The following is a 25,578-nucleotide window of genomic DNA, read 5'->3' as shown; positions in this document are numbered from 1 at the left end:
AGCTGTCCAACACTTATTTTAACTCAAACTTTTCCCGTCCAAGAAATGTGAAAGATTTTATTCAGCTTTAAGACTAAAGAGTTTCTCATTTTTCTTGATCTTACATGCTTAACCCAAATTCAAAGCACTGAATTAATAAATGATCACCTACCTTCCTTATGCAAACTAGGTTGCTGAGTTTGTCTAACTAGTGCCTGTTCAGTTTATAACTAGGGTCTCTTCTTTCCAAAAATGCACCACTCAGTTTGCCCCTAACAACCAACTACAAGGTACATATGTACAAAATGCTCAAATTCTCTACATCTGTTATGCTTGTGGGTGGCTGACAGAGTAAATCAGCGCATTTTAATCGGGCTAAAAGAGTATACACACCATGAAAGCTTAGATGGATTTTTAGCTGCTCTGTATGCAGATGTATTACTAAACATGTGATAGCAATTTTATAACTTCTTATGTAGAGAGGTGTGGTAGCTGTGTTAGTCCACTTTTAAAGGTAATCAATAGAAATAAAACAAAATAAAACATGGAAAAGAAAATAAGATGATACCTTTTTTATTGGACATAACTTAATACATTTCTTGATTAGCTTTCAAAGGTTGCCCTTCTTCGTCAGATCGGAAATAAGCAAGTGTTGGTAGATGACAGTATATATAAGTGAGACATCAAAGCATTTCAGTGACAGTCTAACAGGATGGGGGTGGATAGGTGAGAGGAGGGTGACAAAGAGCAAAACAACTTTATGGTTTATAATGGGCTAGAAAACCCAGATCTTTGTTAAGTCCTGTCTGGTGGGTGTCAAAATATTCAATCATTCTGACTTCAAAGGTCTTACGTTCCTGTATTGTTTTAAAGTTACCTTTCAGGATTTTTATTATGAAATCACTGGTACAGTGTTCTGGTTTTGTAAAGTGCTGCCCCACCGGAGTGGAATCCTGGCTGGCACTAGCATTTTTCATGTGATGTCTATGTAAAATCAATCTTGTCTTCAACATCTGGCTTGTTTCTCCAATATAGCATCCTTCGAAGAAGGGCAACCTTCGAAAGCTAATCAAGAAATGTACTGTTATGTCCAATAAAAAAGGTGTCATCTTATTTTCTTTTCCGTGTTTTATTTTTTTTATTTCTATTGATAACTTCTTATGTAAGAAGTCCAAAAAAGCACCTATTTTAATAACATGTGACATGTAAAACCGGATTCCAGAACCAGCCCCAACAGTGTGCAAATGAAAGCTGTAAATATGTGTACATTCTAAACTTGTGCTCATATATAGTATAAAATATCTGTCTATATGCCAATGTCTCCTCCGCTCAAACTACAGCTCCAGGAATGCTACGTACAGATCACATAAAAGTAGCTGTACTCTTCTTGGGTGCACAGTTATCTTACACTGGCAAGCACTGTGATGCCACATCACATTTGAAACCCCCCATCCCTCCCTCTTTCAGTTTTAGCACAAGACAGTGCAGTTTGTGAGACTTGTGGAGATCTCAATTTTCACATAAAACCAGAAAGGCTCTTTTTCCAGGTTGGTTGGTAGAGTTTAGAACAAATAACTTGTTATTCTTTCCTACCCAATGGAAGTTGAAAAGAGTTATACAAAAATATCTGCCTGGGGGCAAAGTAACTCCAAACATTTAACAGAATGGGATGACACTTGATGTGTTGGAACATCCAGGAAAGAGACATATCAAGTTCAAAAATAAGCAAAATTGGACCATGGGTTCCAGAGAATTAAGACTCCTCCCCCCCCCCCCCCCAAAAAAAAAAATATAGCACAGTGTATTTCTATGGGGGCAGGTCTGAGGACAAAATAACTCTGAAATGGAATGGGATGGGATGAAACTCACCAGGCTGGAAAAACTGGTATAAAGATACAGTGCGCTAAAAAATGGATCAAATTGGACCAAAGGCTCAGAGAAATAAGACCCCCATGAAAAAATTAAATGTATTTCTATAGGACAAGGAGTTCTGTATTCTGTAGCACAGAAGCTTTCATAGAGCAAAATACAAATAATAATAATAATTATCATTACATACTTGGTGTGTGTGCTTTGGAAGCAAGTATATGTGCTTCCAAAGCAAGAACACCAAGTACTTATTAATAGAAGAAAGCAGCTCAGACTATTTCAACTGTACTGCAGTTTGAATATCACTAAAAGTAATGGTAAAATAAAAGCTATAGTGAAAATATGAGACCAACGTGAAAGACACTGATGTATCTAAATGAAAGGTTCCTGTTTTTTGAATAAGAGAGACTTAACTTTTCTGCATTGGCCAAAGGATAGAAAAATGCTTCTTCTATTCTGATTTCAGTTGCTCATTTAAATAACCCCACCATCTCCCCAGTACACTCTCCTGGTGAGCACAGAGCCAATAAAAGAAGTGTACATGCTGAGGGCAGACACCTGATCACATTCAGTGGGAATTTTCTCCAAAATACCTCTGGCCACCTTCTCCTCAAGGCCTTGTTATTGTCTCCATCAGAACACAGAGATTTTATCTTTATCACCTTTCTAGTTATTTAACTGCAAAAGAGATTAGTCTTAACTCCCCACTTTTCTCCCCTTGATTACAAGTTTTTGTAATAGTGAGATAAATGCATGCAAAGCAGTGGTCAGACCGGAGGGACTCAAAGTCGTATCTTTAGTAAACGGAGATCATTTTAATATACCGAACTTTAGTTAAACTCCAGAATATATTCAAGGGAATAAAAGAGAAGAGGAGAAGATTACAATAAATCACACAATGTGGTGCCCACTTTCTCAGGAGTAGCCCCCACACTCTGAAACACAAGACTACCTCTACTTCAGGAAGCAGGTGAAAGCCTGGCTCTTCTCCCAAGCCTTTAGTATGGTATATCAAATACCTCAATAAACTTGAAATGGCAACCGAAAAATCATTCACTCCTCATCTAGACTAGCTTATGTGGAGGGGCATTTTCGATAAGACGTCTAAGTCCAACTTTGGACGTTTTGCAAAAAACGTCCAAAATCTAAATAGGAAAGAAGGCCATTTTCAAAAAAAGAAAAACGTATTTTTTTCAAAAATACTGTTTGAACAACGTTTTGTGATTTGGACGTTTTATTTTTTGGTCCATTTAAAAAAAAAAAAAAAATGTCCAAGTACAAAACGCACAAAATCAAGCCATTGGGATGTAGGAGGAGCCAGCATTTTTAGTAGACTGGTTCCCCTGCGGTTCTTTATTGTTGGTAGCATGGGCATAATTGGGGGGGAGGGGGGGGGGTGAAGGGGGGCATCCCCTCCCCCCCCCCCAAAAAAAAAAAAAAACACTGCTGAACTGAGTGCCTCCTTCATCTTCCCCTTCTCCAGGTGCCCCAGCATAAATTCCTTTTTCTTTTGTCTCTTCTGGCTCACCCACTTCCCACAACCCATTTCCCTCCCTCCCCCATCTGCTCCACACCTGTGGCTCCTTCCCACAGCGGTTCTGAGCATTAAAAAGAAAAGAAAAAGAGCTGCTGGTACAGAGCCATATACTGCACAACTCACAGCCACGCTCTGCCGGCCTGGAACCTTCCCCTGTGACACACTTCCTGTTGCTGAGGGGGAGGTTCCGGCACAGCCTGGATGTGACTGTTGAAGTACATAGCTCTGTACCAGCAGCTCTTTTTAGTGCTCAGAACTGCTGCAGGAAGGAGCTGTGAGTTTGAAGGGGGGTCAGACTGGGCTGCAGGTTTGAAGTGGGAAGCGTGGGGCGGGTCACGGGAGGTGAGGGAGCCCAAGGAGGTTAGATTGAGAACAGGAAATCTATGAGCTGTTCTATTCATGTTGTCGTTCTTTATTGTTGGTAACATTTTTGTTTGATTTCCCTTATATTTTTAATACAGATGCACACAGAAATATTGCTTTCATCAATTACAGTAGTAATTCTAAATTTTAAATCATTGTGTAATTTGGAGGGGCTGGTTGTAGGGACTCCCTGTATTCGTGCAGAGATGTTTTCACCTAACAAAGGGCCACCAAAACAGACAATACATTATGAGAGTCAGGTGCTTAACAATCAGACTTACTATTTATAAGTACAATTAAAAAAATAATAATTAGGTTGAAACCTGGGAGTATTTAATATCTTTTTGACTTCATCAAAATAACGTAATCTTTTCTTTCCTTTAATAGTTGGAAATGTAATTATTAGCAATACATCTCCAAACTCTGTTAGAGGATGCAAAACAAAAACAAGGAATCATACAACTAGGAATCTGCACATACAATAGTTTAAAAAGAAAGCAAGCCAATATAAATGAAACTCTCTGGCTGCAATGGGCAGCCAGTGAAGCCTAAAATAAAAAGGGAGAATACTTTCAAACTTAGATAAAACAAAAATTAATCTAACTGCTGTAATTTTGCACTGTTTGCAGCCTTCTTAATAGATCCTTAGAACAGCCGAATAAATCAAATTGCAATAAATCGAGAGATAATAAAAATGTACGAATCACTCATATTGACTAGATTAAAAAAATGTCCTAATTATACGAAGCTTCTTCATTAGCTAACACCATTTTTTTAACTGTGGAATTTACCTGTGATTCTAATGAAATAGCACTACCGATATCAAGCCCCAAAACCTTAATTGTTGAGGACAGCTGAAAAGTGACATTATTGATAGTTAATGTCTGAGGAATTTCTTCTGGTTTAGAGTGGAAGCATAAAAATTTTGTCTTTTCCATGTTGAGTTTTAATTTTTTTGAGGTGCATCCATCTTTCTAACTCCTCTCTTTGTAGAGTTTTTTTCCCTTTCTTTTTTCTAGGTATAGCTGGCCTATGATCGTATATGGGACTCCAGATAAAAGACAAGTGCGTATTCAAAGCAGTCTTTGGAGCTTCGAGGCAAAATTTAGTAAGATTTACTAGATTTATTCACCGGCTGCAAGTATACAGACTTGATGACCTTTGTGACATGGTGATCTTAACAAGTTGTTTGGAGCACTCTGGAATATGAAATTATGGAAGGGAGTACAGCAGGGAACTAGGGGTGGGGAGATGCTGGTGTGTAAAAGAACAATTGCACACAACTGTGGCGTTATACATCCTAAACCTTAAGAATACAAGTAGCTAGTTCTTACTTTCATTTCATCCAGATTGGGAGGCAGTGGTCCCACCTTCCCCCCTGAGGCACTGCTGTTCTGTCGCATCAGCCCTCCACAACCTGAGGACACTGTGACGGCACTGGCACTGGAGGTAACCGTGCAAATATTCCGACCAGTGGGTGTACTGGTGCAGCTGACCATCTGCGGATCTCCTGAGGGCCTGCAGAAGAGTGGGAAGGAGGCAAACAAGCTATGGTGAGGAAAGAGACAGAGGTTGGTATTCATCTCCAGCATCACCTGGATGAAAAAGGTGAAGCAGATCACATGTCAACAAGGAATCTGGGAACATTCCCCAGGTAGCAGCAGTATATAACCCTTTCACAGTAAGATCTTATTTCTTAATGAACACAAATCTACCTTATTAATCCTTTAAAACAAGAGGAAGCGCCATCAGGCACAACTGTATTAGAATGTGAAACCTGATCTGTAGGGAGCTTCTATCATGCCTAGGATAACTAGTAAACTATTTCTGTTGTACTGATATACAGTGATGTGAAAAAGTACCCTTCCTCCTGATGCCACCTTATTACACGTCACTCAATGCCATGTGGTCTTTAAACAAAATGTAATATTAGACAAAGGGAATCTGAGTAAACACATAACACAGTTTTTACATTACTACTTCATTTATTTAAGGAACAAAGTTATCCATAAGTACATAAGTATTGCCATACTGGGACAGACCAAAGGTCCATCAAGTCCAGCATCCTGTTTCCAACAGTGGCCAATCCAGGTCACAAATAGCTGGCAAGATCCCAAAAAAGTACAAAACATTCATGCTGCTTATCTCAAAAATAGTGGATTTTCCCCAAGTCCGTCGAAACCTTTTTTAAACTCTGCTAAGCTAACCGCCTTTACCACATTTTCTGGCAACCTAATTCCAGAGTTTAATTACACATTAAGTGAAGAAACATTTTCTCAGATTCATTTTACATTTACTACCTTATAGCTTCATCGCATGCCCCCTAGTCCTAGTATTGTTGGAAAGCGTAAACAGACGCTTCACGTCTAACCGTTCCACTCCACTCATTATTTTATAGACCTCTATCATATCTCCCCTTAGACGTCTTTTCTCCAAGCTGAAGAGCCCTAGCTGCTTTAGCCTTTCCTCATAGGGAAGTCGTCCCATTCTCTTTATCATTTTCGTCGCCCATCTCTGCACCTTTTCTAATTCCACTATATCTTTTTTGAGATGCGGCGACCAGAATTGAACACAGTATTCGAGGTGCAGACGCACCATGGAGCGATACAAAGGCATAATAACGTCCTCATTTTTATTTTCCATTCCTTTCCTAATACCTATTTACTTTCTTAGCCACAGCAGCACAGTGAGGTTTCAACGTATCAACGACGACACCTAGATCCCTTTCTTGGTCCGTGACTCCTAACGTGGAACTTTGCATGACATTGCTATAATTCGGGTTCCTCTTTTCCACATGCATCACTTTGCACTCTCTCACATTAAACGTCATCTGACATTTAGAAGCCCAGTCTCCCAGTCTCGTAAGGTCCTCTTGTAATTTTTCACAATCCTCCCACGATTTAACGACTTTGAATAACTTTGTGTCGTCAGCAAATTTAATTACCTCACTAGTTACTCCCAACTCTATCAGGCTTATTTTCGAAACAGAAGGGCGCCCATCTTTCGACACAAATTGGGAGATGGGCGTCCTTCTCTCAGGGTCACCCAAATCGGCATAATCGAAAGCCGATTTTGGGCATCCCCAACTGCTTCCCGTCGCAGGGATGACCAAAGTTCCCTGGGGCGTGTTGGAGGCGTAGCGAAGGCGGGACTGGGACGTGCCTAACAGATGGGTGTCCTCGAGCGATAATGGAAAAAAGAAGGGCGTCCCTGACAAGCACTTGGCCGACTTTATTTGGTCCATTTTTTCTTACGACCAAGCCTCAAAAAGGTGCCCGAACTGACCAGATGACCACCGGAGGGAATCGGGGATGACCTCTCCTGACTCCCCCAGTACTGACTAACCCCCTCCCACCCTGAAAAAAAACAACTTAAACTTTTTTTGCCAGCCTCAAATATCATACTCAGGTCCATCGCAGCAATATGCAGGTCCCGGGAGGGGGGGGGGGGGGGGGGAGGTGTGTGTGTGTCAGCAGAGGCATAGCGAAGGCATGGACGTCCTTCTTTCAAACATTTTGGATGTCCTGAACTGCCCCCCCCACCCCAAGGGACGGCCAAATTTCAAGGGAGTGGAGGAGTGGCCTAGTGGTTAGAGCACTAGTCTTGCAATCCAGATGTGGCCGGTTCAAATCCCACTGCTACTTGTGATCCAAATCCAAATAAATAAAGGGGGTGTCGGAGGCATAGCAAAGGCATGGACGTCCTTCTCACAGAAACATCCACATTTTGGATGTCCTCAACTGCCCGTCGCAGGGACAGAGGCATAGCGAAGGCGCCTATCACTTGGACGTCCTTCACCCATACTAAAAAAAAAAAAAAAAAAAAAAAAAGACGTCCCTGACGAGCACTTGGACGTTTTCACCTGGACTTGTGTTTTTTTAAGGTTGTAGACGGCAATTTATTTAAAGTTGTAGACAGCTATTATACACACAGCTTGTCTGCGTGTATGAAGTCGTCTTTGGCATGCGCAGAGCAGCCACGCATAATGCTTGGCTGCACTGCACTGGCCTCCCCTCCTTAGGAAGGAAATCGTGTGCAAATGAGCTAATAGCGAGCAGCTCATTTGCATGCGATTTCCTTTATGCATGCCCGTTCCTTTCCAAATCGCTCGTAAGGGAAGGGCTTTTTCCTTTCAGTTGGTGCATCAGTTAGTCCATTGCAGTGCCCCCTAGGGTGCCCGATTGGTGTCCTGGCATGTCAGGGGGACCAGTGCACTACGAATGCTGGCTCCTACCACGACCAAATGAGTTGGATTTGGTCGTTTTTGAGATGGGAGTCCTCAGTTTCCATTATGGCTGAAAACTGGGGACTACCATCTCTTAAGGTCTACTACTACTAATCATTTCTATAGCGCTACTAGATGAACGCAGCACTGTACACTTGAACATGAAGAGACAGTCCCTGCTCGACAGAGCTTACAATCTAATTAGGACAGACAAACAAGAGATAAGGGAATATTAAAGTGAGGATGATAAAATAAGGGTTCTGAACAAGTGAATAAGGGTTAGGAGTTAAAAGCAGCATCAAAAAGGTGGGCTTTTAGCTTAGATTTGAAGACGGCCAGAAATGGAGGTCGACCTAAATGTTGAGATTTGGGCGTCCCCGACCGTTTTATTGAAATGAAAGATGGCCGCCTATCTTGTTTCGATAATACAGGTTTTCCCGCCCCTTCGCGGGGACATCCTGTGAGGATGCCCTCAGGAAAAGTTGGGCGCCCCGTTCGTTTATGCCCCTCCATGTCGTTTATAAATATGTTAAAAAGCAGCGGTCCCAGCACAGACACCTGGGGAACCCCACTAACTACACTTCTCCACTGAGAATACTGACCATTTAACCCAACTCTGTTTTCTATCTTTTAACCAGTTTTTAATCCACAATAGGACAGTACCTCCTATCCCATGACTCTCCAATTTTATCTGGTCTTTCATGAGGTACTTTGTCAAACGCCTTCTGAAAATCCAGATACACAATATCAACTTGCTCACCTTTATCCACGTTTGTTCACCCCTTCAAAGACATGTAACTTATTGGTGAGGCAAGATTTCCCTTCACTAAATCCATGTTGGCTTTGTCTCATTAATCCATGCTTTTGAATATGTTCTGTAATTTTGTTCTTCATAATAGTCTCTACCACTTTGCCTGGCACCGAAGTCAAACCCTCTGGTCTATAATTTCCCGGATCTCCCCTGGAACCTTTTTTAAAAAATTGGCATTACACTGGCCACCCTCCAATCTTCCGGTACAACGCTCAATTTTAAGGATAAATTACATATTACTAACAATAGTTCCACAAGTTCATTTTTCAGTTCTATCAGTACTCTGGGATGAATACCATCCAGTCCAGGAGATTTGCTACTCTTCAGTTTGTAGAACTGCCCCATTACATCCTCCAGGTTTATAGAGATTTCATTTAGTTTCTCCAACTCGTCAACTCTGAATACCATTTCTGGCACCGGTATCTCTCCCAAATCTTCCTCGGTAAAGACCAAAGCAAAGAATTAATTTAATCTCTCCACTATGGCTTTGTCTTCCTCGTTTGCCCCTTTTATCCTTTGGTTATCTAGCGGTCCAACTGATTCTTTTGCCAGCTTCATGCTTTTAATATACTTAAAAATTTTTTTACTATGTGTTTTTGTCTCCAACGCAATCTTTTTTTCAAAGTCCCTCTTTGCCTTCCTTATCAGCGCTTTGCATTTGACTCGACATTCCTTATGCTGTTCCTTATTATATTCAGACGGTTCGTTCTTCCATTTTCTGAAAGATTTTCTTTTATCTCTAATAGCTTCCTTAACCTCACTTTTTAACCATGACAGCTGTCGTTTGGTCTTCCGTCCTCCTTTTTTAATATGCGGAATATATTTGGCCTGGGGTTCCAGGATGGTGTTTTTAAACAGCATCCACACCTGATGTAAATTTTTGACCCTCACCGCTGCTCCTCTAAGTTTTTTTTTCACCGTTCTTCGCATTTTATTACAGTCTCCTTTTTTAAAGTTAAATGCTAACGTATTGGATGCGCTTCACTAAGGACTAGGTCTAGAATTTTTCCTTCTCTTGTCGGCTCCTGTACCAGCTGCTCCATAAAGCAGTCCTTGATTTCGTCAAGGAATTTTACCTCCCTAACATGCCCTGATGTTACATTTACCCAGTCAATATCTGGGTAATTGAAATCACCTATTATTATTGTGTTGCCCAGTTTGTATGCTTCCCTAATTTCCTTTAATATTTCTACATCCGTCTGTTTATCCTGGCCAGGTAGATGGTAGTACACTCCTATCACTATCCTTTTCCCCGTTATACTTGGAAGTTCAATCCCCAGGGATTCTAAGATGTGTTTTGTTTCCTGCAGAATTTTCAATCTATTTGATTAAAGGCTCTCCTTAACACACAATGCTACCCCCTCCACCAATTCGATCCACCCTATCACCCATGTGAAAAAGAAACTGCTCCCTAAACTTAATTGTTTGCACCAACGTTAGCAGCAACAATTGCAAACAAATGGTTCCTATAATTTGATATGTCTTTCAAACCACTGTTGAGAAATCTTAGCCCATTTGTAGGTTTTTGTGCATGAAATGCTGGCTTCAGGCCCTGCCACAGCATCTCTGTTGGATTCAAGTCAAGACCTGACTAGGCCAATTAAAAAATTTGACCAATCCAAAAATTTTGTTTCTTCTCAGTCATTCAGATGTAGACTTGCTTTTGTGTTTTGGATGATCGTCTTGTTCCATAACCAAATTACACGTCAGCTTCAGCTCAAAAGGAATGACTGAACATTTTCCTTAAGAATTTCTAGTACAATGCAGCATTGACAGTTCCTTCAATAATGACAAGTTTTCCAGGTCCTGAGGCAGTACAGCATCATAACACCATCACACGACCACTACCAAGTTTGACTGTTGGCATGATGATCTTACTGTGGAATGCTACTTTTGCTTTATGCCCGACAAATAGTGACCTGTGTTGGGTACAGAGTTCCACTTTTGACTTGTCTGTCCACAGAACATTATCCCAAAAAGTTTGAGGAACATCCAGGTGTGTTTTTGCAAATGTGACATGAGCATTGATGTCACCTTTGGATAGCAGCAGTTTCTGCCTTGCTATTCTCTCATGAATACCATTTTTGCCCATCTCTTTCTTATTATGAAGTCATGAATATTGACCTTAGTTAAGGCTAGAGAGTTTTGCAGTTATCTGGATGTCCTGGGAAGTTTTGTGATTTCCTGGATAAGTTGTCACTGAGCCCTTGGAGACATTTTGGCAGGCCAGCCACTTCGGAGGAAGACAACACTATTCCAAGTCTCCTCCACTTGGAGGTAATGGCTCTAATTTTGGTTTGGTGGAGTCCCAGAGCATTAGAAATGGCTTTGTAACCCTTCTCAGATTAACATATCAACAACCTTTTCTCTCATCTCCTCTGCAATTTCCTTTGATCATTGCATAGAGGTTTTGTACAATCTTTGTGGGGACTACTTCACGTTCAAGGTAAGGTTCAATATATAGTAAGGTTTAGATTCAATAAGGCTGGCTACGATCAAGTTGTTCAGTTAGTTTAATTTAATTATCAATTAAATTTGGCCAATTGGTTGATAGAGTAACTAAGGGGGCAGCTACTTTCTCGCACGGGTGAAAGGGTGTTGGATAACTTTGTTCCTTAAATAAAGGAAGTAACTGAAAAACCATGTTGTTTTTCTCAAGTTCTCTTTGTCTAATATTACATTTTGTTTAAAGATCAGAAACCATTCAGTGTGATGTACATTCTATAATAGGGGAAATCAGGAGAGGTTAAACCTTTTGCACATCATTGTACTGCACTAGGCTACATAATGAAAAAACTTCAGTAAAGAGATTACTGACATCTTTTCTTAATGACTGTAGTTGTCATAAAGAGATGACCCATGGGCTGTTTCTATATGGCTGCTCTGAGATTTCAAGCTCAAAATTACCCAGTCCTGGCAAAAATTATGAATGTATATAATCCTTTGTGGATTAGAAGTGAAGTGAAGTGCAAGAGCTTGGCAGGATCTTCTTGCTAAAATAAATACACAGCAGCTATTTACTATGCCAAATAAATAGTGACAGGGAAAAAAAAAGATGCTTGGGTGAACAGGAAATGAAACAGCCAGCAGTAAAAGATAGTTATAAAACCTCTGAATAATTCTCTGGCAAGACCTCATTTAGAATACTATGTACACTTCTGGAGCCCACACCTTCAAAAAGATATAAACAAGATGGAGTCGATCCAGAGGGTGGCTACTAAACTAGTCAGTGATCATCATAAAGCGTATGGGGACAAAGATCTAGATATGTTTTCTTTGACAGAGAAGGGAGATATAATAGAGAAATAAACATCTTTGTGGCATAATGCACAGGAGGTGAGCCTCTTTCAATTGAATGGAAGCTCTGCAACAAGATGTCATAGGATGAGGGTGAAATGGGACAGGTAATCTAACGAAATACTTCTTTACGGTAAGGGTGGTGGATGCATGAAACCACCTCGATTCTAAATAAAGCTGAAGTGAAAATTTAACAGCTACAGTTCTGTGCCACACAAAGATCACACTCAACTACAATTTCTATGCCACAAAGGATTAGACTTGACACAGCTGTGTTTCAGCAGAAATGCCTACATCAGGAGCCATGCAATCCAAACACTGGTGTCACTACACAAGTGACACCAGTGTTTGGATTGCATGGTTCCTGATGTAGGCACATGTAGTGAGCTTCTGCTAATAGGACTATTTGGGTATGGAAACTCATAAGCCATTGGCTGCTTGTCATTGTGATACACATCAGTCGCATTTTAGAGTGCACCACTGATGTGTATCGCACTGACATGCTATATATGTATGGATAAGCAAATTGCACAGGCTCGTATGCTCATTTGCTAAGTTTGTTACAAAATGGAGAGAAAGACAATCTGGATTAAAATTCAAAACAATTTTAGTACTTTGGGGAAAAAAAGCTCATGAACAGACAAATACATTAAAAAAAACCCCCCAGGAGAGGAAGTGACGTCACGGGACCGAATGGCCGCCTAAACCCGGAGCTCCGTTCTTCCCTCCTGCTTTAAAGCTCCACTTATCATAAGGAAGCCTCTCACAGAGTCCGCAAGAACTGCAAACTGTTGCTGACTCGTCTAAGCCAAAGAAGATGAGTAAAAAAAGCGGCGCATTACATCGAGAGAGCGAGCGGTTGTCGGCGAAGCAGATGGATCGCGGCCTAGCGCGACCCGCCTCCCCCAAGGTACGCAGAATCTCGGAATCCGGCCACAACCCGGCCCGCGAAGAACGCCACGAACCCGCCCCCAATCAGGACCTGGCGCAAGAAGTGACCAAAAGCTTGGAGGCGCTCAGGGCTGAAATCGTGGCGTCCAAGGAAGAAATACTGGAGCACGTGGACGCCCTGAGTGTTGACCTAAGAGAGCTTGGGGGCAGGGTAGAAGTGCTGGAGGAGCGCGTGGACGAGATGGGGGAGAGAAACGAAGAAGCTGAAAGGTGCATGAAAAAAATGTCAGAACAGACAGAAGACCTGCAGTTTAAGTTGGACGACCTTGAAAACCGGGGGAGACGTCAAAACCTCCGGTTTCGGGGCGTCCAGGAGAACGCTGATAATGAAGACGTCCCGACGGTTGTGCGTGCTATATGTGCGCAGCTGTTGGGCCCAGAATTTGATGTTAGCCAGATTGCCATGGACAGAGCGCACAGAGCACTGGGGCCGGCGAGAGATAACAGGCCGAGGGACATAGTGGTTAAGTTTTCCACATATGCCTGCAAAGATCAAATATGGCAGAAGGCTCGCCAGTGCTCTAACCTCGAATTCAATGGAGCTCGAGTGGCGATCTACCAAGACCTATCCTTGTTTACGCTGAACCTCCGAAGGTCTATGAAGCCGGTAACAGAGGTTCTAACCAAGGAGAAGATTGCCTATAGATGGGCATTTCCATTTGCCATTTGCTTCGACCTCAAGGGAGAGAAGATTCGCTGCAGGTCCGTGGGCGCTGCGTGGAAAAGCCTACATGAAGTGGGTTTAACCCCCACGGAAAGTTTGCCTATGGGAATGGCCCCCTCAACAAAAGAGCGTCTGCAGAGATGGAAGAGAGTCGAGAAAGGGGCAAAGAGCTCAAGACATCAGACCTGAACTGTAGAGGTTGGACTTTCAGGGGTGAACTCAGTTGTGCAGTTATTTTCCCCGAAGGGGGGTAAAATTGAGAACATGTTCTAGAGAGAGCAACTCAAATGATAATGTACTGATTGGTAGTGGAAAATAAGGTGATATTGTGGCCGATTGGAGGAGGAGGGAGGGATGGGGGGTGGGGGGATTGGGGGGGAATTCATTATATCTGATTGTTACATTGGTTAAAATAAGTTGCGATTTGGTCAGGGGGGTTTCTTCTTCCAAGTCCCAGGCAGTGCCGAATGGCACTGGTTGGTGGATTCAGGTTAGGGGGGAGTAGGGAGGGTTTATGGGGTAGAGAGAGGTTCTGGGGGCTAAGGCGGGGGGGAATTAGGGTAAGGGGGGAGGGGGATAGTTTGGGAGGGGGGAAGTTGTTATTAGAGTTAAGTCCTCAAAGGTCAACATGTTACTCTTCATTCTCTCTATTGAAGATTGAATGGTAGACTTTAAAATCTGTACATATAATATAAAGGGGTTGAATTCGCCTTACAAGCGACACGCACTGCAACGTGAGCTACACTTGATGAAGCCGCGAGTAGTCTTTTTACAGGAAACACATCTATTACAAAAGCACGAGGGGCTCCTGCTGTCTAGACAATATAGGCAGGTTTACTGTGCCTCAGATGCTACGGGTGCAAAGAAACGGGGAGTGGCCATCATGTTTCATAAAGACACCCAGGTACAGATTCTGCACTCCAGAAAGGACAAGGAGGGTAGATTCCTATTTTTACATGTGTTATTGGAGCAGGAGGAATGTACATTGGCTAGTATATACGCCCCAAATGAAAGGCAGGACTCTTTTTTCCTGCGCTTGAACAGGGAATTGCAGAAATTTGCTAGGGGTAAACTAATTGTAGCTGGTGATTTTAACGCCACCATGCAGCCAGGTCTGGATAGATCAGCTCCTCCTGCTCCGATTGACTGCAAACTTTCTCGAGCCTTGAAATGTTTGGTTGACGAACTGGGATTATACGATGTATGGAGACAGGCTAACTCTAGGGGGAGAGAGTATACTTTTTACTCAACGGTGCACCTTTCCTACTCCAGAATTGACTATATTTTAATGGATAAGACACTGTCTGACGGGGTAGGGGGGGCCACTATAGGTCATATTACTATATCAGACCATGCCCCAGTCTGGGCCAGAATTTCATCCTTGCAGGCTGAGAGGAGGGATAAGAGATGGGCGCTTAACAACTCTCTGCTGCAAAACCCAGAACTGGTGGTGGGATTTCAATCAGTCCTGAAAGAGTATTTTGACCTCAACATAGACTCTGGACCACCACTGGGGGTAGTATGGGATGCTTTTAAAGCTGTGGCGAGAGGGTATTTTATTAAACAAGCTGCTCAGAAATCCCGAATCCAAAGGGAACGTTTGACTCAATGTATGGGTGCAGTAGGGGACCTGGAAATTAAATATAGGCAGTCTGGTTCGAGGTCTGACTACCGGAAGCTGCAGGCAAAGAGACTGGAAATAGCCTCCCTACACGAAGATAGTCTGAAGTTTGCGCATGCTAGGACCAAACAGGTGTATTACGAATGCACTAATAAACCAGGTAGACTATTGGCCACAAAATTAAGGAAAATAATATCTGACCGGCACATATTAAAAATAAAGGGAGTTAGAGGAGAGGTTCTGCATAAGGCCACTGGGATAAGAGACTGCTTTGCACAATACTATGAGAGGTTGTATCGGGAAGATCCCACTGTACAGACGGGAAAAATAGATGAATACTTGGCTGAAAGGGGTTTGAAAGTTTTGTCCGAAACGCAGAGGGTGGCACTAGACCAACCAGTGAGTGTAGAAGAGGTGTTGCAGGTAATTAAAGCAATGCCAGCGGGTAAGGTGCCAGGCCTAGATGGTTTCACCAACGAATTTTATAAGATCTTTCGACCACATCTGGCACCCTATTTAACTTTGATAGCCAACTCGGTGAGAGAAGGGGCCCCACTACCAGCGACGATGATGGAGGCTTGGGTGGCAGTAATTCCCAAACCTGGTAAGGACGGAACTGAATGTGCCTCGTACCGGCCAATATCAATACTCAATGCTGACGTAAAAATTTTGGCTAAGGTTTTGGCCAATAGGCTGGCGAGGCTGTTACCTAGTCTGATCCACCCCGACCAGGTTGGGTTTATAGCAAATAGGCAAGCTATGGACAACATCCGGAGAACAGTGGACCTCTTGTATGCAGCCCAGACAAAGGCCAGTCAGGTGGTGTTGTTAGGGCTGGACGCCGAAAAGGCCTTTGACAGGGTTCACTGGGGGTTCCTTGATAAAGTCCTGGCTAGGGTAGGGATAGGATCTCAGTACAGGGCCTGGATTGGAGCGTTGTATGCGGCGCCGCGTGCGTGTGTGAGGGTGAATGGTGGACATTCGGAGATGTTTGGGCTAGGCCGCGGTACGCGACAAGGGTGTCCCTTGTCTCCCTTACTCTTTGCACTGGCAATGGAGCCATTGGCAGAGGCGATTAGAGAACATCCGGATATTACAGGGGTTAAGGTGGGTGGACAGGAATACAAAGTAGCATTATTTGCAGACGACGTTTTGTTGTCCCTGTCTAACCCTTTAATCTCACTGCCAAATTTAATGAAGGCGATAGATGAATATGCTGCAATCTCTGGCTATAAACTCAACGCGGGTAAATCTATCGGCATGGCGCTGGGTATACCCCCAAATATATTGGACTCACTGAAGGCGTCTTTTAATTTCAAATGGGAGCTTAAAGCCTTGGGTTACTTGGGAGTTAAGATCTCGAGCAACTTATCTGATCTGTTTGATGACAACTACCTGGCCCTTAGAAGGGAGATACAGAGGGATCTGGATAGATGGTCATCCATGGGACTGTCCTGGTTTGGGCGCATTGCCACGATTAAAATGAACATTTTGCCCAGACTATTGTATTTATTCCAGGTACTGCCCTTGAGGCTGTCCAGGTCCTTTTTGTCCGGGATTCAGGACTCCTTGATACGGTTTATATGGTGTCATAAGAGGCCACGTTTGCCGCGAGCGGTGCTATATAAGAGTAGAAAAGAGGGAGGCTTGGGTGTGCCCAATCTTACCTGGTACTATTGGGCAGCACAAGCTAGAGGGGCAGTCGATTGGTTTCGAAGGGAAGAGCATAAGAGATGGATAGATATTGAACAAGCCCTGGTGGGTTCGCGTGAACTTGGGCATCTCATGTGGTTGCCTGGTAAATACAGAGGTAGGGTGGAAAGATTTCCGCCAGCAGTCCAGACTACCTTCCACTACTGGGACTGTATGTTTCCGGAACGACAGCCGATTACATCTGGCTTGGCCCCGATTGTGGATAACCCTTTATTCGAACCAGGTATAGGCAATAGTGTTTTTTGCAGATGGGCAGCCTCGGGTTTGGATTTGTTGGGTCAATTACATGTGGGGGAGGCTGTTTCGCCCTTTGAGTCCTTGGTGGAGGACTACGGTCTTAATCCTAGTGATAGATATGCTTATTCGCAGCTCCACCACTTTCTCAAAGGGCCTATATATGGTAGATGCTTGGGGCGAGAAATTCACCCGATGGAGGAGATATGTGTAGACACTGGACGCACCAAGGGATTGATATCCTTTTTATACGACTATCAAATGAGACGCGCAAAAACGTCTATATTACATAGACAGAGATGGGAACAAGAGTTACATTTTACACTACCAGAGGCCAGGTGGCTGGCTCTTGAGAAACAGATTCGAAAATCTTCAACGGCGGTGGCCCTACAGGAAAACGCTGTTAAGGTGTTTTATAGATGGTATTTGACTCCGGCTAGGCTACATCACATGAGTGCTCAGATATCCCAAAATTGCTGGCGAAACTGTGGGGGGGTAGGAACAGCGGGTCACATCTGGTGGACATGCCCTAAAGCGCAGGCATATTGGATGGGGGTTCGAGCACGTATTCAGGTATGGACTGGTAGGTCTGTGCAGTGGCATCCCTCGATCTTCCTCTTGGGCGGGCGACCAGAAGGCCTTACGTTAGACCAGTGGCTACTTGTGCGCGCCTCCCTAAACGCTGCCCGGGTGAACTTAGCTCAAAGTTGGAAATCCCCGTGGGTCCCTCCAATGGTGAGATGGATAACTAAGATCAGATATATTTGTGAAATGGAGAGACTGACAGCCTTGAAGAGAAAAAGGCTACCTAATTGGCAGAGAATTTGGGACCCTTTTCTGAATAAGTGTTTGGAATAGCAAGAAAATGACTGTATGGCTCTGCTGACTGCGAGGACGGGAGGGAGGGGGGGAGGGAGGGGAAGAAGTTGATAAGGGGATTTGGGGGATTAGTATAATTAGGAAAAAAAAAAAAAAAAAATTAAAAATGTGTGAAGTAGATTAAGATTGAGATAAGCTATTGTTATAATGATGGTTATATTGTTTGACACACAGTCTTCGCTAACGGAAATCCTTGTATTATGCTGAGATGTGTAATGTTCTTATTTGAATAACAATTTTCAATAAAGACTTCCAATAAATTAAAAAAAAAAAAAACCCCCCAAATGTAATCTATTGCATTTAGTAAGAAGTCATATGTAAAAATATAAAAAGGGAAATAACTTGCAGAACACGTACACTGCAGAAATATATCTGGGGCCTAGCCTAGACCATAAACTAAACTGTAGTCAAACTCAGTATTACCACAAAATGAGAGCACCTGTTAGGGTCAGCGGCTACACGATGCCTGCATATCTAATATATGGCACCACGTGTAATACTACTACAAATTACTTATATATATTTTTAAATAAAGCGAATGCTACATACCTGTAGAAGGTATTCTCCGAGGACAGCAGGCTGATTGTTCTCACTGATGGGTGACGTCCACGGCAGCCCCTCCAATCGGAATCTTCACTAGCAAAAGCCTTTGCTAGCCCTCGCGCGCCGATGCGCACCGCGCATGCGCGGCCGTCTTCCCGCCCGAAACCGGCTTGTGCCGGCCAGTCTCATATGTAGCAAGACAAAGAGAAGGGAAGACACAACTCCAAAGGGGAGGCGGGCGGGTTTGTGAGAACAATCAGCCTGCTGTCCTCGGAGAATACCTTCTACAGGTATGTAGCTTTCGCTTTCTCCGAGGACAAGCAGGCTGCTTGTTCTCACTGATGGGGTATCCCTAGCCCCCAGGCTCACTCAAAACAACAACCATGGTCAATTGGGCCTTGCAACGGCGAGGACATAACTGAGATTGACCTAAAAAATTTACCAACTAACTGAGAGTGCAGCCTGGAACAGAACAAACAGGGCCCTCGGGGGGTGGAGTTGGATCCTAAAGCCCAAACAGGTTCTGAAGAACTGACTGCCCGAACCGACTGTCACGTCGGGTATCCTGCTGCAGGCAGTAATGGGATGTGAATGTGTGGACAGATGACCACGTCGCAGCTTTGCAAATTTCTTCAATAGAGGCTGACTTCAAGTGGGCTACCGACGCTGCCATGGCTCCAACATTATGAGCCGTGACATGACCCTCAAGAGCCAGCCCAGCCTGGGCGTAAGTGAAGGAAATGCAATCTGCTAGCCAACTGGATATGGTGCGTTTCCCCACAGCCACTCCCCTCCTATTGGGATCAAAAGAAACAAACAATTGGGCGGACTGTCTGTTGGGCTGTGTCCGCTCCAGATAGAAGGCCAATGCTCTCTTGCAGTCCAATGTGTGCAGCTGACGTTCAGCAGGGCAGGAATGAGGACGGGGAAAGAATGTTGGCAAGACAATTGACTGGTTCAGATGGAACTCCGACACTACCTTCGGCAAGAACTTGGGGTGAGTGCGGAGGACTACTCTGTTATGATGAAATTTAGTGTAAGGGGCCTGGGCTACCAGGGCCTGAAGCTCACTGACTCTACGAGCTGAAGTAACTGCCACCAAGAAAATGACCTTCCAGGTCAAGTACTTCAGATGGCAGGAATTCAGTGGCTCAAAAGGAGGTTTCATCAGCTGGGTGAGAACGACATTGAGATCCCATGACACTGTAGGAGGCTTGACAGGGGGCTTTGACAAAAGCAAACCTCTCATGAAGCGAACAACTAAAGGCTGTCCTGAGATCGGCTTACCTTCCACACGGTAATGGTATGCACTGATTGCACTAAGGTGAACCCTTACGGAGTTGGTCTTGAGACCAGACTCAGACAAGTGCAGAAGGTATTCAAGCAGGGTCTGTGTAGGACAAGATCGAGGGTCTAGGGCCTTGCTGTCACACCAGACGGCAAACCTCCTCCATAGAAAGAAGTAACTCCTCTTAGTGGAATCTTTCCTGGAAGCAAGCAAGATACGGGAGACACCCTCTGACAGACCCAAAGAGGCAAAGTCTACGCTCTCAACATCCAGGCCGTGAGAGCCAGGGACCGGAGGTTGGGATGCAGAAGCGCCCCTTCGTCCTGCGTGATGAGGGTCGGAAAACACTCTAATCTCCACGGTTCTTCGGAGGACAACTCCAGAAGAAGAGGGAACCAGATCTGACGCGGCCAAAAAGGAGCAATCAGAATCATGGTGCCTCGGTCTTGCTTGAGTTTCAACAAAGTCTTCCCCACCAGAGGTATGGGAGGATAAGCATACAGCAGACCCTCCCCCCAGTCCAGGAGGAAGGCATCCGATGCCAGTCTGCCGTGGGCCTGAAGCCTGGAACAGAACTGAGGGACTTTGTGGTTGGCTCGAGATGCGAAGAGATCTACCAAGGGGGTGCCCCACACCTGGAAGATCTGTCGCACTACACGGGAATTGAGCGACCACTCGTGAGGTTGCATAATCCTGCTCAACCTGTCGGCCAGACTGTTGTTTACGCCTGCCAGATATGTGGCTTGGAGCACCATGCCGTGACGGCGAGCCCAGAGCCACATGCTGACGGCTTCCTGACACAGGGGGCGAGATCCGGTGCCCCCCTGCTTGTTGACATAGTACATGGCAACCTGGTTGTCTGTCTGAATTTGGATAATTTGGTGGGACAGCCGATCTCTGAAAGCCTTCAGAGCGTTCCAGATCGCTCGTAACTCCAGAAGATTGATCTGCAGATCGCGTTCCTGGAGGGACCAGCTTCCCTGGGTGTGAAGCCCCTCGACATGAGCTCCCCACCCCAGGAGAGACGCATCCGTGGTCAGCACTTTTTGTGGCTGAGGAATTTGGAAGGGACGTCCCAGAGTCAGATTGGACCAAATCGTCCACCAATACAGGGATTCGAGAAAACTCGTGGACAGGTGGATTACGTCTTCTAGATCCCCAGCAGCCTGAAACCACTGGGAAGCTAGGGTCCATTGAGCAGATCTCATGTGAAGGCGGGCCATGAGAGTCACATGAACTGTGGAGGCCATGTGGCCTAGCAATCTCAACATCTGCCGAGCTGTGATCTGCTGGGACGCTCGCACCCGCGAGACGAGGGACAACAAGTTGTTGGCTCTCGTCTCTGGGAGATAGGCGCGAGCCGTCCGAGAATCCAGCAGAGCTCCTATGAATTCGAGTCTCTGCACTGGGAGAAGATGGGACTTTGGATAATTTATCACAAACCCCAGTAGCTCCAGGAGGCGAATAGTCATCTGCATGGACTGCAGGGCTCCTGCCTCGGATGTGTTCTTCACCAGCCAATCGTCGAGATATGGGAACACGTGCACCCCCAGCCTGCGAAGTGCTGCTGCTACTACAGCCAAGCACTTTGTGAACACCCTGGGCGCAGAGGCGAGCCCAAAGGGTAGCACACAGTACTGGAAGTGACGTGTGCCCAGCTGAAATCGCAGATACTCTCTGTGAGCTGGCAGTATCGGGATGTGTGTGTAGGCATCCTTCAAGTCCAGAGAGCATAGCCAATCGTTTTCCTGAATCATGGGAAGGAGGGTGCCCAGGGAAAGCATCCTGAACTTTTCTTTGATCAGATATTTGTTCAGGGCCCTTAGGTCTAGGATGGGACGCATCCCCCCTGTTTTCTTTTCCACAAGAAAGTACCTGGAATAGAATCCCAGCCCTTCCTGTCCGGATGGCACGGGCTCGACCGCATTGGCGCTGAGAAGGGCGGAGAGTTCCTCTGCAAGTACCTGCTTGTGCTGGAAGCTGTAAGACTGAGCTCCCGGTGGACAATTTGGAGGTTTTGAGGCCAAATTGAGGGTGTATCCTTGCCGGACTATTTGGAGAACCCACTGATCGGAGGTTATGAGAGGCCACCTTTGGTGAAAAGCTTTCAACCTCCCTCCGACTGGCAGGTCGCCCGGCACTGACACTTGGATGTCGGCTATGCTCTGCTGCAGCCAGTCAAAAGCTCGTCCCTTGCTTTTGCTGGGGAGCCGAGGGGCCTTGCTGAGGCGCACGCTGCTGATGAGAGCGAGCGCGCTGGGGCTTAGCCTGGGCCGCAGGCTGTCGAGAAGGAGGATTGTACCTACGCTTGCCAGAAGAGTAGGGAACAGTCTTCCTTCCCCCAAAAAATCTTCTACCTGTAGAGGTAGAGGCTGAAGGCTGCCGGCGGGAGAACTTGTCGAATGCGGTGTCCCGCTGGTGGAGCTGCTCTACCACCTGTTCGACCTTCTCTCCAAAAATGTTATCCGCACGGCAAGGCGAGTCCGCAATCCGCTGCTGGATTCTATTCTCCAGGTCGGAGGCACGCAGCCATGAGAGCCTGCGCATCACCACACCTTGAGCAGCGGCCCTGGACGCAACATCAAAGGTGTCATACACCCCTCTGGCCAGGAATTTTCTGCACGCCTTCAGCTGCCTGACCACCTCCTGAAAAGGCTTGGCTTGCTCAGGGGGGAGCGCATCAACCAAGCCCGCCAACTGCCGCACATTGTTCCGCATGTGTATGCTCGTGTAGAGCTGGTAAGACTGAATTTTGGCCACGAGCATAGAAGAATGGTAGGCCTTCCTCCCAAAGGAGTCCAAGGTTCTAGAGTCCTTGCCCGGGGGCGCCGAAGCATGCTCCCTAGAACTCTTGGCCTTCTTTAGGGCCAAATCCACAACTCCAGAGTCGTGAGGCAACTGAGTGCGCATCAGATCTGGGTCCCCATGGATCCGGTACTGGGACTCGATCTTCTTGGGAATGTGGGGGTTAGTTAAAGGCTTGGTCCAGTTCGCCAGCAATGTCTTTTTTAGGACATGGTGCATGGGTACAGTGGACGCTTCCTTAGGTGGAGAAGGACAGTCCAGGAGCTCAAACATTTCAGCCCTGGGCTCGTCCTCCACAACCACCGGGAAGGGGATGGCCGTAGACATCTCCCGGACAAAGGAAGCGAAAGACAGACTCTCGGGAGGAGAAAGCTGTCTTTCAGGAGAGGGAGTGGGATCAGAAGGAAGACCCTCAGACTCCTCGTCAGAGAAATATCTGATGTCTCCTTCGTCTTCCCACGAGGCCTCACCCTCGGTGTCAGACACAAGTTCACGAACTTGTGTCTGCAACCTCGCCCGACTCGACTCTGTGGAGCCACGTCCACGATGGGGGCGTCGAGAGGTAGACTCCCTCGCCCGCATCGGCGAAGCTCCCTCCGCCGACGTAGTCGGGGAGCCTTCCTGGGAGGCGGCGGCAGCCGGTACCGCACGCGGCACCGACGACCTTACCTCGGGCGATGGACCAGCCGGCGCCACGCTCGACGGTACCGGTGGCGCAAGCACCGTCGGTACCGGAGGGGTAGGGCGCAACAGCTCTCCCAGAATCTCTGGGAGAACGGCCCGGAGGCTCTCGTTTAGAGCGGCTGCAGAGAAAGGCATGGAGGTCGATGCAGGTGTCGACGTCAGAACCTGTTCCGGGCGTGGAGGCTGTTCCGGGCTGTCCAGAGTGGAGCGCATCGACACCTCCTGAACAGAGGGTGAGCGGTCCTCTCGGTGCCGATGCCTGCTGGGTGCCGACTCCCTCGGCGACCCAGAGCTCTCGGTGCTGACCCGGGAAGGAGACCGATGACGATGCTTCTTCGACTTCTTGGAACGAAGCATGTCACCGGAGCTTCCCGGCACCGACGAGGAGGACGTAGAATCCAGCCGTCGCTTCCTCGGGGCCGAGACCGAGGGAGGTCGGTCTCGGGGGGGCTGTACCGCAGGAGCCCTCAGGGTAGGGGGAGACCCACCCGAAGGCTCACCGCCACCAGCAGGGGAATGGACAGCCCTCACCTGCACTCCAGACGAAGCACCACCGTCCGACGACATCAGCAGACAAGGTTCCGGTACCACCGACGTCGATACAGTCGTCCGATGTCTCAGCGCCGATGCAGAGGTCCAACGCCTCGATGCACTCGATGCACTGGCAGCCGAGGATGAAGGTCTGGACACTGAAGACGTCGATGCACTCGATACCCCCGGTGCCGATGCCGACGAAGAGCCCGAGAACAAAATGTTCCACTGGGCTAACCTCGCTTCCTGAGTCCGCTTTTGTAAAAGGGAACACAGACTAGAGGGCGGTGCCCAGCCCCCAGACACTGAAGACACGACGCGTGCCTGTCAGTGAGCGAGATTACCCGGGCGCACTGGGTGCACTTCTTGAAGCCGCTGGAAGGCTTCGATGTCATGGGCGGAAAAATCACGCCAGCGAGATCAAAAGTCGAAATGGCGAAAGTTGGCACCAGAAAAAAAGCGAGAAGGAAATTTCGACCGGGGCCTAAATGAGGCCTACCCCGACGACGAAAGAAAACTTACCGGGGCAGAAAAAACTCGAAGTACAGGAAGGGAAAAACCAAAAGAGGTCTTTCCGAAACAATTTGAACAGTTTCTCACAGAAACGAGTCGAAAATGACACGCGAGGTCGACTTTTCGGGGCACGAACGGCAAAATACAACCGTACCGAGCGCGGAGAAAAGAAGACTGGCCGGCACAAGCCGGTTTCGGGCGGGAAGACGGCCGCGCATGTGCGGTGCGCATCGGCGCGCGAGGGCTAGCAAAGGCTTTTGCTAGTGAAGATTCTGATTGGAGGGGCTGCCGTGGACGTCACCCATCAGTGAGAACAAGCAGCCTGCTTGTCCTCGGAGAAAGAATATATTGAAATCCAACAGAGAAAAAAGCAGGTAGAGCAAAATATTGCAAAAGTTGGACCAGGGACAAACTGCACTGTGAAAGGGTTTGTAGTAGCTTGAGTGCGCATGGGTGTGGTACTAGAGCTAAGCACTTCCACAATAGGTGAGCATGGAAATGGTAATCTGATGGGAAGCATCACATGACTGTACTGCTACAGTGAGGGATGCACAGCGGTGATGATAGGATAGGTGCAGTGCAGCAGACGGCATTGCTAGGTGCCATGGCAAATGGGTGCCAACAAACTGGCATATGGTACAGAGAGCCTCATACTTGGGTGGGGCAGGCAAGATGGTCTGATAGTTGTAATGTTGCTTCTGCTGGTTGAGGATCTGTAGCTGCAGGAAGAGCTGCTGTTGCTGCAGGATTTTGGCATACGAGGAATCCATGGGGAGAGCTCCCTTCTCTTGCTTCTGGTCTGGAGGGATGTATTGGTGGTACTTCAGCTTTTTCACTTTCGGCTTAGGTTCCTTTGCTTTCTTACTGCGCTGTGACTTCTCACTTGCTGACTTCGGTTGAGTTTGCTGTGCCAAGAAACAAACAAACAAAAAAACAACAACTGTGAATGAGAGGGGGGAAAAAAGCAAAATAGCAGACTACAAAAACGGAGGCCACTTTAGAAATCACACAGGAAAGAAAATTGCCTGCCAGGTGGGTTGCAGCAAGTGTGCATGGCATGGACAATTTTCA

The 25,578-nt window shown here is 46.1% G+C and overlaps 1 protein-coding gene across 6 annotated transcripts in view; it reads right to left on the bottom strand.

The window, feature by feature from the left end:
- MRTFA (myocardin related transcription factor A) overlaps window positions 1-25,578 on the bottom strand; it is a 342,546-nt gene that overhangs the window by 42,631 nt on the left and 274,337 nt on the right. For all 6 annotated transcript variants that reach the window (XR_003942109.1, XM_030202867.1, XM_030202876.1 and 3 more), the window contains 2 exons: window positions 25,162-25,412; window positions 5,083-5,266 (listed from right to left, as the gene is read on the bottom strand). Coding sequence is in view for 5 of the 6 variants with exons in the window: in XM_030202867.1 (XP_030058727.1) it covers window positions 5,083-5,266; window positions 25,162-25,412 (435 nt within the window). In the remaining variant the exon portion in view is untranslated. The remainder of the gene's footprint in view (window positions 1-5,082; window positions 5,267-25,161; window positions 25,413-25,578) is intronic.

Source organism: Microcaecilia unicolor, chromosome 1 (assembly GCF_901765095.1).
Source record: "Microcaecilia unicolor chromosome 1, aMicUni1.1, whole genome shotgun sequence".
Classification (NCBI taxonomy): Eukaryota; Metazoa; Chordata; class Amphibia; order Gymnophiona; family Siphonopidae; genus Microcaecilia; species Microcaecilia unicolor.
This window is presented reverse-complemented; position numbering and strand designations above follow the sequence as displayed.